This window comes from Chelonia mydas, chromosome 3 (assembly GCF_015237465.2).
Source record: "Chelonia mydas isolate rCheMyd1 chromosome 3, rCheMyd1.pri.v2, whole genome shotgun sequence".
Taxonomy (NCBI): Eukaryota; Metazoa; Chordata; order Testudines; family Cheloniidae; genus Chelonia; species Chelonia mydas.
Window position 1 is genome coordinate 35,607,511 of NC_057851.1, and position 14,318 is coordinate 35,621,828.

The window sequence follows — 14,318 nt, forward strand, 5'->3', positions numbered from 1 at the left end:
GGGGTCTCTATAAACTACTGTAATACAATAAATAATAAACCAGGACAGAACAGTAAACTATGGAAGCCCTAATAATGTGCCTTGACTCTGACCTGAAGTGACCACTGTAGGGTGAAAAAGCATCTCAGTCTCCCCATCCATTTAATTATGGGTCTATTTTACAGCTGATGCTGTTTTAAAGATATAAATTATGCTGGTGATTTTTGCCATTTATTGTTGAAAGGGCCCCATGCAGGAATCAGTCAGGGCTTGCAGTGGTCATATTGAAAAGGTTTCTTCTGTTTTGAACATTCGAGTGGTTTGAAAGGGATTCCCTATACCTAACCCTCAAATCAGGAGAGATTAATTTTAAAAAAAATTAGAGATAAAGCCCAGGTAGGATTCAGAAGGGCTAGGATCACTATGACAAAGAGACAGAGTCCATTTTAGAAGATTAAGGCTGAAACCTCTTTAAATATGTACCTCTCTAAAACAAAAGGCTGAATATATTTTAATTAGATTGGGATTAGGATAAATAGTTCTGACTACTGCAGTTCATTTAGTGGATACCAAGGGCACAGATAGCAACTGTACATGAGGCTGCTGGGCTCAGAAAAAAATCTAAACAACTCTGGCACATCTCTACTGTGAAAGATATAAAGGAGAACTCCTGTTTTTTATAGACAGGTTTTTCCATTTCATTAAGTCTCGGAGAGATTACTGTGCATAGCCTGTCTTTCTGGATACAATATTTCCCACCTCTTCCTGTCCCAAAGAGTTATAATGCTCTGTTAAAACAGCTGTGGTATCCCATCCCAGTATTGGATGAAGTGATCCCTTTATATCTTTCTGAAAGATGTGAACTAGCTCAATCAGAAGTTATGGGCTTGATGCAGGAATCAAATGAAATTCTGTGGCAAGAGGTCATACTAGATGACCGTAATGGTTATTTTTGGCCTTAATATTTACGAATTCTTTACTTACATTACAAAATATGCTTTTTGAGGTATCACTTGAAAACTAATGTACACAATAAGTTATGAGTTATGAATATATTCTGGAATTAAAACTAACTAAAATGTGTTTGAACCGGGTATATAGGGAAGAGTTATTTAACAGGTCTATCCTGAACATAAGACTGTGTATTTACTTCAGTTTATGTATAGGGAGTAAACAGATTCATCAGGCTGATGGGGGATAGAAGCAAACCTCATGCTAGCGAGGGAGAGAGTACAGCATGACATTTGCACCCAGCAGGAGAGAAACGTTTAGTCTGGGTTTTACTTTTCAGAAGAATTAATTGCAAAGGTTTACTGGTTTACAAAGACGGGGGCTTGAACATCAAGTGATATGAATTGAATCAACTGATTGTATACAATATTACTGTAGTATAAAAGCATATCAAGTGAGGTCTTTAATGAAAGTTAAAGAAACACTGGTGATAAATATCATTGTGAACTGTATGTATTAGCATTATGTAAGGAATTACAGATACTCATTGATATTAGGTTGTACAGGCTGCTCAGACAGGAGCAAATGTCATAGCTACTTACCTGTCTCTAATTAAGTATTATGGAATCGAAACAATGGAAGCCCAATTTACATAAAAAACAAACCGGGGGTGGGGGGCAGCCCACAAGAAGAGAGGAACAGCATGAGGTCATCCTGCCTCCTGAGACAAGTTAATTGAACTATGGAAGATAGAAGTGAGGACAAAGCCCATCTTTGGCATCCAGCACTAGGGAACAGAGCCCTTGCAAGCTGAGAAAGATGGTCCTTCAATCAAGAGGGTGAAAACCTTGCTTAGGCAAAGATATGTCACCTAGGAAGACGAGAACCTTGTACTTTTGTGGGAAGTCCTGACTGAGGGGAAGTCAAGCAAGGCTGGGAAGAAGAATGACGGTAAGGAAAACATCAGAAAAACATCTTGAACAAAGCCTGTATCTTGCTAGATTAACTTTTAGAACTGTATTTTGTTTTGTTTTACTTGTAACCTTTACTTAAGCTTGAACTCACTTAATCCTATTTATATTTTGTTAATAAATGTGTTCAATTTTACCATAAACCAACTCAGTGCTATATTTAATGGGAAGGTTATATTTACCCCTCGTTAAGTTAATACGCTGTGATGTGCTTTTGTGTCTTTAAAGGAACAAAAAAAAAACCAACCCATATTATTTCTCTGTACTGTCCAGGAGAGGGCTGGACATTGCATAGCACACAGTTTTGGGAAAATTTGAAATTGGGAGTGTGTTGGGCTCACCCTGCCCATAGAAACAAAGGCTGTAGACAGGCTGCTGGGGTCAGAGCTGCTGAACCAGGGATTTCTAATACACAGACACTGAGGGCCTGCTGGTAGGCTGGTTGTGAGCAGCTCAGGTTGGGAGTTACAAAGGCAAAGCATTGTGAGGCTCCCAAGGTTATGGACAAACAGTGACACAACCCATCACTGATCTGGACTGTTCCTCAGAATGTGACAATTTGTTACCTGTTTTTCTGTTCGTTTGTTTCTTTTTATTTTGCTTTTCAAAATGGAAAAAAAAAAACAACCTACTTTAGCTTTCAGGAGAAAGCTCATCCTTGAGGGAAATTTTATTAGCTCCTTTTTCAAAGTAAGAAAAATGCTTCATCTGGTCACAGTAAAGAACTGCTTTGTGTAATATTTCCTATCGCCTTGGCAAAAGTGCATGTGAAGTACTTGGCATATAACTCAGAAGTAGAAGTACATCCATCTTCATCTGCCCTGGTATTAGATCTGAGAAATCTAATGGATATGGATGTACTTACACGCTGAAGAGGGTGGATATTTTTCACAATTTAACAAATATTTGATGCAATACCATTTGTTATAAAAGGAGAGCTTCAAAATTGCTTAATTCAATCACCTTTTTGTTCTAAGGAAATGTCAGCTACTGCCCTCAAAGTCTCTAAAACTTTGTAAGAAAGTAAAACTCAGATTATAAACACTCTGCACATAACAGGGTCCATTAGAAAAATGAACCATCTTCATTTGATACTCTCAAAACGCACAGTTTTCTAACTTCCCAAGAGATGTGTCATGGCATGTTTGATATGTCTTGGCAGGTAAAAATGTCAAGTAAAGCTGAGGAGTATGATTAACAAGAAGAAACAGATTCAAGATGATAAGGACACATCTCTTATGAGCTTCTTACCTGAAAAATTAAAAAAAGAAAATCGGGGGGGGGGGATGGAAGACTCTGCTCAAGATGATTGCTGTTCTACTGTATCTACCTCGTGCTAATGGAAAGGAACCGCCAGACAAGAAGCACATCATAATTGAGTGGTCTAACTAGTCAACAGAATGAGTAAAATATTCAAATGATGTCACTGTCATTTGTTTGGAATCATCAAAGAAACAATGAAGAATAGAGATGGGCAAACCTCAACAGATTTAAAGGTTCAGATGACATTAGCTTAGTCAAATTAGGATATTAATCTAAAATTTATTTTCAACATCTAAACAGTCTGAAACTCCCTCCATGATTTCCACAACAGCCTCACCTGCTACTCAGAAGGCTACAGATCTGATCACCCATTGCCCTGCATCGTGTACAGTCATTTATTCAAATGGAAGATGAATGCAAACTGGGCTACTTTGAAATAGCATAAAAAACTGCACAAGGTGCAGGGCAATAGATAACCAAGTCTTATGTCTTGGGGGAATCCATAGTTTATCACTAGGAAGCTCTGTACAAGAATGGAAGCAGTGCTTTCAGAGTAGAAGCAGTCACAGGATTGAAGTTAGGTTTTAGGGTTTGAACATGAAATTCTTTATTGAAGCTCTGGTGTGTGTGGGGGGGACAACTCAGTGTTATTCATAATGTAGGATGGGTGGGAGTGGGAACATCCTTGCGGGACAGCATGTGGAATTGTAAGGGTCCATGACAGTACATTTGTGAGTTTCAAGCTGTATTTCAAGTTTGCCACCTATCATCTGCGTGAAACGATCTTACTTATAAATTCATCAGGCATGGTATAGAATCATGCATCTATGCCAGCTCATTTCTTTTCCTACTAGGAAATCACTAGCTCCTGAAGTCCGACTTTTCCCATCTTCTCAAAAGCAATGACCCCATGTATGTAAGTGTTGCAAAACTCTGCAGATCATTTTAGCCACATAGTGAGAACACATCTCCTTTCAAAAGTTTGCATTAGCTGATGGAAATATCCTTGCCTTCCCATGGTAAAATTACTGCACTTTAGCTGAGTGACAGTTTAAAAAGAGGATTATTTATGACGATTTTCCTACTTTCCTCACTGGAATTCAAAAACCTTGATACATGAAAATAGTAACAATATTTTTTCTTGCCTGATAGAAGAGTTCTCTACAACATAAACCCCACAGCTAAAAATCATTATATTTGTACTAAATATCCTTGATATCCTACTTTTATCTACCTTTTATCTATTTATCTATCTACTTTTATCTATGTATATGTGGAGATGAATATAGGATTATCTCTATATAAATCTATTTATATATCTGCCTTCCTGCATCATTAATTAATTATGTCAGACTGCAAATATTCTATTATTTTTTGCTTTGTTATTTCTGCATGATCTGTCAAATGCCATTCTCTCACAATCTACTTTACCTGTTTGCCAACTAGTGCTTTTCTTGAACAAATAAATTTTAAATCATACCTTTATTGGAAAACATGATTTTTGGTTTTCACATGTCATCTTGCATTCTACTCCTCTTAGAAAGGCAGCTCTGTTTGTGCTCTGAGGTGTGAATGAAATGTCATGACTTATGTATTGTCCCCACACCATAATGACATCAGAATATAGATTGTCTTCCGTAACATTAGATGCACGAATAATTTTTCTTGTCACTTCACGAACCTAGGAAAAAAAGAGTTAATTTACCTGGGATGCCAAATATTATTTACCTTTTACATATGGATAAAACACTAAAAAAGCAGAGGAAGTAGTGATAAAAGCTATCACTTTTGCCAGGATATTTTATGTTGTGGAGTACTTCTAATGGCTTGTTTTAAAAAGACACTGACAGGCTGATATTCCTGTTCAAAAGCTGAGATGTCAGTATCACAAAGCGAGTTCAAAGATATTTCAGCTGAGTTTTCCTGTTTAGTTACCAAATGAGTAGGACATCTCTGATCAGCTTCTTTTCTGAGTCTTTTGAATCACACATGTTTTCTTTTACAATGTCTAAAAAGTTTTCATTCTATTTGTTCTATTCTTTTAACAAAGGTGCAGTGTTAGCAGGGCAGCCTCCAATTAATGCAGTTACTGGGGCTTCACACTGCTCCGTGCCATACAAGCTATTCACATACACGACATTTTAGGTACCAAACAGAGACCCAAATGTTCCACTCAATATTCCCAGGCAGAAGGAAGTCAAGACCCAGTGAATCTGTCTGTGGGGATAGCCAGCTCCTCAACATGCTCCTTATCTCAACTCTGCAGAAACCCTTCTGAGAGGTTTACATGAGGGGATGCTTACTCAACATGGCATAGTTGCCTCTTCACCCAACCAAAATCATCAGGGCAAACCAACACAAGTTAATACTGACTTAGACAACATTATCTTTCAGATTTCTCTTTGGGGCTGTGAAACACCCTCTCATGGACAGCAGCCTGCTGAGTCACACTGCTGAAAGAACTGCACAGAAATAGTAGGTTAGGAGACAGTACAGCGGTACACACCCTCTGTGCAGATGGCAGGGGGTCTGTGGCCCAAAACCCCAGCGGTTTTGCAGGATTGCAACTTGGTGGGAAACTCACAGAAATGGGGGAAAATTCATTGAAAGTGCACATTGGTGGCATTTCCAGTCTCCCACATGGGAATAACTTACTCACAGGAGTATAGAGGCCATCGGGGGTTCACTGTAATTTACTGACAAAGGTTTTCATATCTCTGTAACTATGTGCTGTAAATGACCATGGAAATGGCTTTGAGCTACACTGTCTTCTAATATTCTGTCTTACGGTAATTCTAATATTTATCCCTTACCTTTACTCTGTATGTTCTGCTATGTAGACTCCCTACCTCAGCACGCTACCAGCACTCCCAGCTATCTTGGAGACACCACTGACTTCCTGAGGAAACTACAATCCATCGGTGATCTTCCTGAAAACACCATCCTGGCCACTATGGATGTAGAAGCCCTCTACACCAACATTCCACACAAAGATGGACTACAAGCCGTCAGGAACAGTATCCCCAATAACGTCACGGCAAACCTGGTGGCTGAACTTTGTGACTTTGTCCTCACCCCACAACTATTTCACATTTGGGGACAATGTATACCTTCAAATCAGCGGCACTGCTATGGGTACCCACATGGCCCCACAGTATGCCAACATTTTTATGGATGACTTAGAACAACGCTTCCTCAGCTCTCATCCCCTAATGCCCCTACTCTACTTGTGGTACATTGATGACATCTTCATCATCTGGACCCATGGAAAAGAAGCCCTTGAGGAATTCCACCATGATTTCAACAATTTCCATCCCACCATCAACCTCAGCCTGGACCAGTCCACACAAAAGATCCACTTCCTGGACACTACGGTGCTAATAAGCGATGGTCACATAAACACCACCCTATACCGGAAATCTACTGACCGCTAATCCTACCTACATGCCTCCAGCTTTCACCCAGACCACACCACACGATCCATCGTCTACAGCCAAGCTCTACGATACAACCGCATTTGCTCCAACCCCTCAGATAGAGACAAACACCTACAAGATCTCTATCAAGCATTCTTACAACTACAATACCCACCTGCTGAAGTGGAGAAACAGATTGACAGAGCCAGAAGAGTACCCAGAAGTCACCTACTACAAAGCCCAACAAAGGCCCAACAAAGATAATAACAGAACGCCACTAGCCGTCACCTTCAGCCCCCAACTAAAACTTTTCCAACACATCATCAAGGATCTACAACCTATCCTGAAGGAAGACCCATCACTCTCACAAATCTTGGGAGACAGGCCAGTCCTTGCCTACAGACAGCCCCCCAACCTGAAGCAAATACTCACCAGCAACCACACACCACACAACAGAACCACTAACCCATGAACCTATCCTTGCAACAAAGCCCGTTGCCAACTGTGTCCACATATCTATTCAGGGGACACCATCATAGGGCCTAATCACATCAGCCACACTATCAGAGGCTCGTTCACCTGCACATCTACCAATGTGATATATGCCATCAAGTGCCAGCAATGCCCCTCCGCCATGTACATTGGTCAAACTGGACAGTCTCTACGTAAAAGAATAAATGGACACAAATCAGATGTCAAGAATTACAACATTCATAAACCAGTCGGAGAACACTTCAATCTCTCTGGTCACTCAATTACAGACCTAAAGGTTGCAATATTACAACAAAAAGACTTCAAAAACAGACTCCAAGGAGAGACTGCTGAATTGGAATTAATTTGCAAACTGGATACAATTAACTTAGGCTTGAACAGAGACTGGGAGTGGATGGGTCATTACACAAAGTAAAACTATTTCCCCATGATTATTCCCCCCCCCCACCCCCTACTGCTCCTCAGACGTTCCTGTTAACTGCTGGCAATGGCCCACCTTGATTATCACTACAAAAGGTTTTCTCCCCCCCCCACCCCCGCTCTCCTGCTGGTAATAGCTCATCTTAAGTGATCACTCTCCTTACAGTGTGTATGATAACACCCATTTTTTCATGTTCTGTGTGTATATAAATCTCCTCACTGTATTTTCCACTGAATGCATCCGACAAAGTGAGCTGTAGCTCATGAAAGTTTATGCTCAAATAAATTGGTTAGTCTCTAAGGTGCCACAAGTACTCCTTTTCTTTTTGCAAATACAGACTAAAACAGCTGCTACTCTGAAACCTGCTATTAAAGAGTAACTTATAATAGATAAAAGAACACAAATAACTGAAATCTGCAACTAAGGGAAAAAACAGCATAGAATTTTTATTTTTTTTTACATAGCACTAATTTCATATTCGTATATTGTATGGTATTTTAAAGTGTAGTTTAATAAAAGGGGAGGGAAGCTTGTTGGTGTTATGCTGAATGATCAAATTCCTTGCAATAGTACAAGCTTTTTTTTAATGTGTTTCACTCCATTAGCACAAGACTTAATGAACCTGGAAATATGTGCGATTGATAACATCCACTGTAAAATTTCTCATTGAAATGTCAGTTTTTCATCTATAAACCCCACACTGTACTGCTTAAAGTTATGATGCCATTTAATTTGTGAAAGGACTTGAAAGTGACATTAACACTAAAATTTATCTCCCATCATTATTAAATATGTGAAGGGTAAAATGAATACAACAAAAGACTGTGGTTTCTGAGTCAATATAGTAAGAGGTAAATTTGACAATTTGAGATGGGCCTGAAGCAGACACACCAGATCCAACCCTCTCCACTGAACATAGGGAAGTTTGCATCCAGTTTCAGATATAAATGTTTTGGTTCAGACCTTTCACTATTGCCATCTCTGCTGTATTATAACAATTTGCTGTGCAAAAATCCAAAGTAATTCAAAAATCCAAAAAGTAATATTGCAGTGGTTCCTTACATTAGTAGTTTGAATTACATAATAGATGAAATCACGGTATGTTGGTAATATTTGTGCAATTGTGTTATCTTAATGTGCAAATAAATTGTATTGCTGTATATAAAATGAACAATATATTTACCTGCAGTACATTTCCCATTTATGTTGTTATCCAGAAGCTGCCTTAAGTAACTACTGTGCATGTAATAGTCTCCTTATAGTGAATTAATGATTTCTTTTTCAAAGGTTCTTATCACAACTGCAGAATAAATGGCTCTCTGTTTACTTCAGCCACCAAGTTCATTAAAAAGACCACACAATTGTAAATGTACATAGAGTAGGATTTTCCACTGGCCACTTTATAGGCCCAACTCTCTCCACAGTTCTCGAGTACAGACTTTTATAAAACAAGCACTGTATAAAAATCTGGTTTGGCAGTACCTCAGAGCAAATTTCAATTCAGTAGTTATTCAATCTAGACCATTACCAATCTATTTTCAGACAAAATGCTGGTGATATAAACCGCTGAATGCACTACTGTGATGCAGTTATTGGAATATGTATTAAAGTTTTAATTGCAAAGGCTTTGCCTTCTTTCTTAAATGTCAAATCCATGCCTATACTTCAGGTACTAATTAAATATCCAATAATGGCCCAAATCCTTACTCAAGGAAACTCCAACTGAAGTCATGCCTAAGTAAGGTTTGAGTATAAAGAGAGGACTCATGTAGTTGTACTCCTGAATATATGCTTAATTAAAACACACCACTCCAAAATTTAGGCCATGTCTACACTTACAAGCTTACAGTGGCACAGCTGTAAGATTGTTCATATAGCTATGTTATGCTGATAGGAGAGAGTTCTCCCGTCGACAGAATAAAACCAGCTCAATGAGCAGCAGTAGCTATGTTGGCGGGAGAGTGTCTCCCACCAACATAGCGCTGTGTACACGAGCGCTTATGCTGGCAAATCTTATGTCACTTAGGGGGTTGTTTTTTTCAGAAAAGTTGTGTCGACATAAGTGCTAATGAACCATATTCAACTGCAGTTTGACTTCATTGATTTAAAAGGGATTGTACAGTCCCAGGCATGCATGTAGCCCAAATCCAGTGTTTCAAATGATTTCATGGTGTTCTAACCAATGGCAGTTGAGATCCATTAAAGAAGAAGTTGGGATTCCATCCTTTGGGCTGGCTGATTCCATCTTCATAAACTGGAGGGAGCCATCTAGCCAGAGCAGTGTTGGAGACTCCCCATCTAGGATGTTCCCTGGGGAAATAAAAGATTAGAAAATGTTTTTTCCAACAGTTTTAATTTTAAAATATTCATCAGACATGAGTGTATTCCCAGATACTGGGCTATTTATTTAAAAGATCTCTGAAAAGATACCAAGGCATACCAAAGCCAATTTGCCCCAAAGGAAGGGCTAAAAAGACTTTATTTACTAAAATAAAAAATTTCAGGGCCTGAATTTATGTTCCTAGCTTAGGCTACTCTCCTTTAAAAATCTATGGGTGCTTTGCCCACATAAGGACTTCGAGACTGTGTACTCATTCATTAGAAAAAAAGGGAAAGAAATGTTACAGCTCTTGCTGGCCTTCATCAAGTGCTCTTGTTTAGAGCTTGGAATTGGGTGTTAGGGCAGGGAAGAGTGGGGCTGGAGGGAAGAGGAGTGATCAGTGGGTCGGTGAGGATGTAGGGAGGCAATCATCTTAGGGAGTAGGGATCATGACTGGGAGTGAAGAAACCTAAGGTGAAATTCTGTCTCCAATGAAGTCAATGACAAAACCCGCACTGAGGCCTGGACTGGACCCAGGTCCTCCTTCCATCATAAACATATCTAATCTACCTATCACTTAAATTCAAAATACTTTACATTGGAGAAAGGATGTGAGACTGTCTGGATCAATAAATTGGCAACTGAGCTCAAAATAAGCAGGTCAGAAGCACAGACAGACCCAAACCAAATCCTCAGAATTTTTGGTGACTCTGGATCTTAATTCTGTAAATAGTCCCTATTTTTACAATGAATTAAACTAAAAACCCCTAATTTCCCCTCCTCTCCCCCGCAATCTGTGATATTTAAAATTCAGATTTATGTTTTGCAGCTTCAGACCATCTCATGATGCTGTAATAGCCCATGAGAAATTAGTTTAGCGCTCTCAATCCGGATCATAAACACCTCTGCTCCAGCCCAACTGGCACCCCTGAAAGCCAGGGACTAAATAGGCATTGAAATTGAATTTCCCTGTCACTGTAGAGGTAGATAGGGTAGGGTTGAAGCACATTGGTGGGGCACTATCGGTAAGCTGGTGCAGTTCTGTAGCAAAAGGCAGTACTTAAGTAGGTGTCTAGGATGCTCAATCTAGTACATTTCATAACTTGCTAAATACACACAATATTCAAAAGCAGAGATAAAATATTAAAAGCATATTAGGTTTACTCTGATATTCTAAGGCTGAGCCACAAAGAACTAGGAATGTTCAGAGACAGAAAGTGGAACTACAGGGTGTTACACATACATCTATATGCTATGGAGACACTAAATTGGGAACAATTATTTTATTAATACTCCACTGATCTTCAGCATACCAAAGTGGCTCAATTTGCAAAGCTATATGGGACAGTAATACACTTAATTAACCTGAATAATTCACACTGGAAGGTTGAAATGTGCCTTAATAAAGCATTCAAATTAGTTACAGTTGATTTGTCTTTATTGAAATTGCATAAAGTACTGCACATAGTGTAGTGCTATTCCACTCAATTAAAAATAATGAAATGTTAATTTAACTGCTTAACCAGTGATTTTTCTCCTGATTGCTTTTATATTTTAGCAGCTCACTAGAATGTTACTGCAGTAAAATCCCTTTCAGATGCTTTTTATTATTATGTAAAGATGGAATTAATGCCCTCTTAAACAGTGTATCAAGCCTGTGTAGTTTAACAAATACACTTGATTCTATATTTATGGATTCCTGCTCTATTCTCTGCATTCACATATTATAGTTCTACTTATTTTTAATAGTATCTGCTGTTTCAAAACTGAGCACTTTGGAAAAATTCATTAAAAGGCAATTTATGATCAAAATGTAGAAAGAAAAGACTGTGAAAAAGATCCAGAGATGAATCCAGTTTATATTATTCAAACAAACCCCCCCACCCCTGAAGTCCATGGAATTAAGTGAGCAGGATTTATCCCCAGGCAGTTGAAATAGAGGGTTACTGTTTCACAGATCCTTATGATGTAATCAAATATGATTCCTTCTATGTCAAGTGGAGATTTTTCACTCACTCATACTGGCATTACACATTTTTGGATAGCTCAAAATTTGTTTTGTTGTGCCTTAGAAGGGACCTGAAGTTTTAAGATGCAGTTTATTACCTGGATTTATATCTTTTGAATGCTCTTTTTTTTAGTGTGCCTGGTTTTGGTATCAAGATGTAGAAAGGAAATATTTGAATTAATGTGGTATGACTATATAATACTGTAGTGGAGGACTCTATGTTTCAAATCTTTCTGAGATGTCAGGGACACAACCCGGAGATGCACAAAGAAATAGCTGCAAGCATGGATCCTTTGTTATTACACTTAAGTTTTCACATGAAAGGCACTTGAACAAATGGCCATAAGGATGCAAGAATGAGAATTATATAATGAAATTCCTTTGTTGGTTAAAGACAATAACCTAACTAGCTGGACAACTCATTTCTGTAATAACTAGATTTTAGAGCTAGAAAACACATTATTTTATCTTTTTTGCACATGATGCATTTGGGACTGCCCAGCCCTTTCACTCCACATGCATTAGCTGCCAATACAATTCCATAGCTGCTATTTTTAAACATTTGAAACAGAAATTCTGAATTTCCTGTTTGAGTTACACTTGAGTGAAAAGTTCAAAATCTACTCAAATTGATTATAGCAGAATAAAAAAGTGACTGAGATATTCTCCCAGTCCCCAACACATACAGGGGAGTTAAAGACATCTTTTCAGCTAGAAAAATAAACAGCATTATGGAACTTATGATAATTTTCAAAAAGAACCGTTTTCTAAACAGTGTATCTACATTATTTACCTAACTGAAATTTAACTTTGGCTGGGGTTTATAACTCTCAGATGCCTTTGAAAATTCTAATCTCTCTTTTGAAAATAATTTCCTTGAGATAACAACATCTTCCCATAATGCAGCACGCTCCGCTACCAACTAGTGCACTGCAGAACAATGGGAAAGTGGAGGTGCAGGCCAACAAAGTTTCGGCAAAACCCTGCTCATATAAAAAGTGCAAAGAATCTCTGAAGTATCCAGTGAAAGCTTGGGATATGAGATCTCATTCAAGATGGTAAACTCCCTGGTGCAGTATTCATGTATCTACTTTGCAAAAGGAAAGGGCTAAACATAATATGGCCTGTTTTGAATCAATAGCTCGATGGAGTCCACGGGTTTCAGAACAGGAGTCAGATTCCCAGCTAGTGTAAAATGATGTAGCTCCACTAAAATCAATTGAGCTAAACTGTATAATACCATTTGAAGATCTGCCCCATGAAGTATAAACAACTAAGCCATCCTTCCCTGTCCCTAACATAACTGGAACTCCTTAATCTTCAAAATCCCTTCCATTTCCCTAAACAATGCAAAATACTCAGATCAGTGCCACTTAGCTGAGGACCAAGACAAAGCTAAATAATTGCTTGGACATGCCTTTCCTCCAAACCCCCTCTATTAAAAAATAAGTCTGCACATACTTTTGGCTGTTATCCCATCACATACTTTTGGATAGCAAAGCTAAGGACAATAAATCTATGAATATCTATTTGTGTGGGCAATGCTACATTTGGGAATGGCTGATGCCATGTGGATAGTCTCCACACAAGCCTACATTTACTCCTAATACGTTATGCATTTGCTTGAAGGATTTCACAATGAAGTAAAGTTATCTCAATGTTGCTTGTTAAACAGTCCATAAACCAAGCTATTTGCCCCAAATATGCATACTGTACATATTTAAGATTAATTAATCAAAAGCACAGCTATAATCAAAGAAATTTGCTGATTGCTTTTTAAGTTCATCTTAACTAGATTCCTCTTAGAAGTAAATAGTTGTTCCAAACTGAAATTAACCATGCAATGCTGCCCTGACTTACTGACCTAAGCCTGAATTGCATGCTACTAATGGGTGACTGGACTGACATGATTCTGATACATCATCAATCCGAAAGAGGCAACTTTAGTTGGGGATTGGTCCTGCTTTGAGCAGGGAGTTGGACTAGATGACCTCCTGAGGTGCCTTCCAACCCTGATATTCTATGATTCTATGAACAGTAGAGCTAGGAAAAATTACAGATACCTGTATAAAACTCACTTTTTTTTTTAACTTTTGTGTTTTGAGACCTTCGAAGCTTGTTTACATTGTAATGCAATGGGCTTGATCCTCCGTTGCCATATATGAACATAGTATCAAAGTATTTCAATGGAGCCACTCTGATTTACACCACATGAGGCCCAATGATATTAAAAGTCTTACTCTCCACTGCCTGGCATTTTTTTTTGTAGTTGATTAGTGCCAAGTGGCTGTGAAACATTACTAAATAAGAATGGTAGCATTTTATACTCACTTTGTATGTGTGCAAATGACTACACAAGGTTCAAGATAGTGGAGAGTCATGCTCACTGTGTCCAAACTGAATGAGTTATCAGTTGCAACTATAATATTAAGTACTATCTCAGATGTTAAACAATTCTATAGGTGTCTAGTGGGATCAGCTGACACACATATTTGAT

General features: G+C 38.4%; 1 protein-coding gene across 1 annotated transcript in view; it reads right to left on the reverse strand.

Annotated features, from left to right (window-relative positions):
- Positions 1-14,318, reverse strand: part of TPO (thyroid peroxidase) — a 66,963-nt gene that overhangs the window by 34,060 nt on the left and 18,585 nt on the right. The window contains exons 5-6 of the mRNA XM_007055654.3: positions 9,674-9,803; positions 4,645-4,845 (exon numbers count right to left, since the gene is read on the reverse strand). Coding sequence (XP_007055716.3) covers positions 4,645-4,845; positions 9,674-9,803 — 331 coding nt within the window. The remainder of the gene's footprint in view (positions 1-4,644; positions 4,846-9,673; positions 9,804-14,318) is intronic.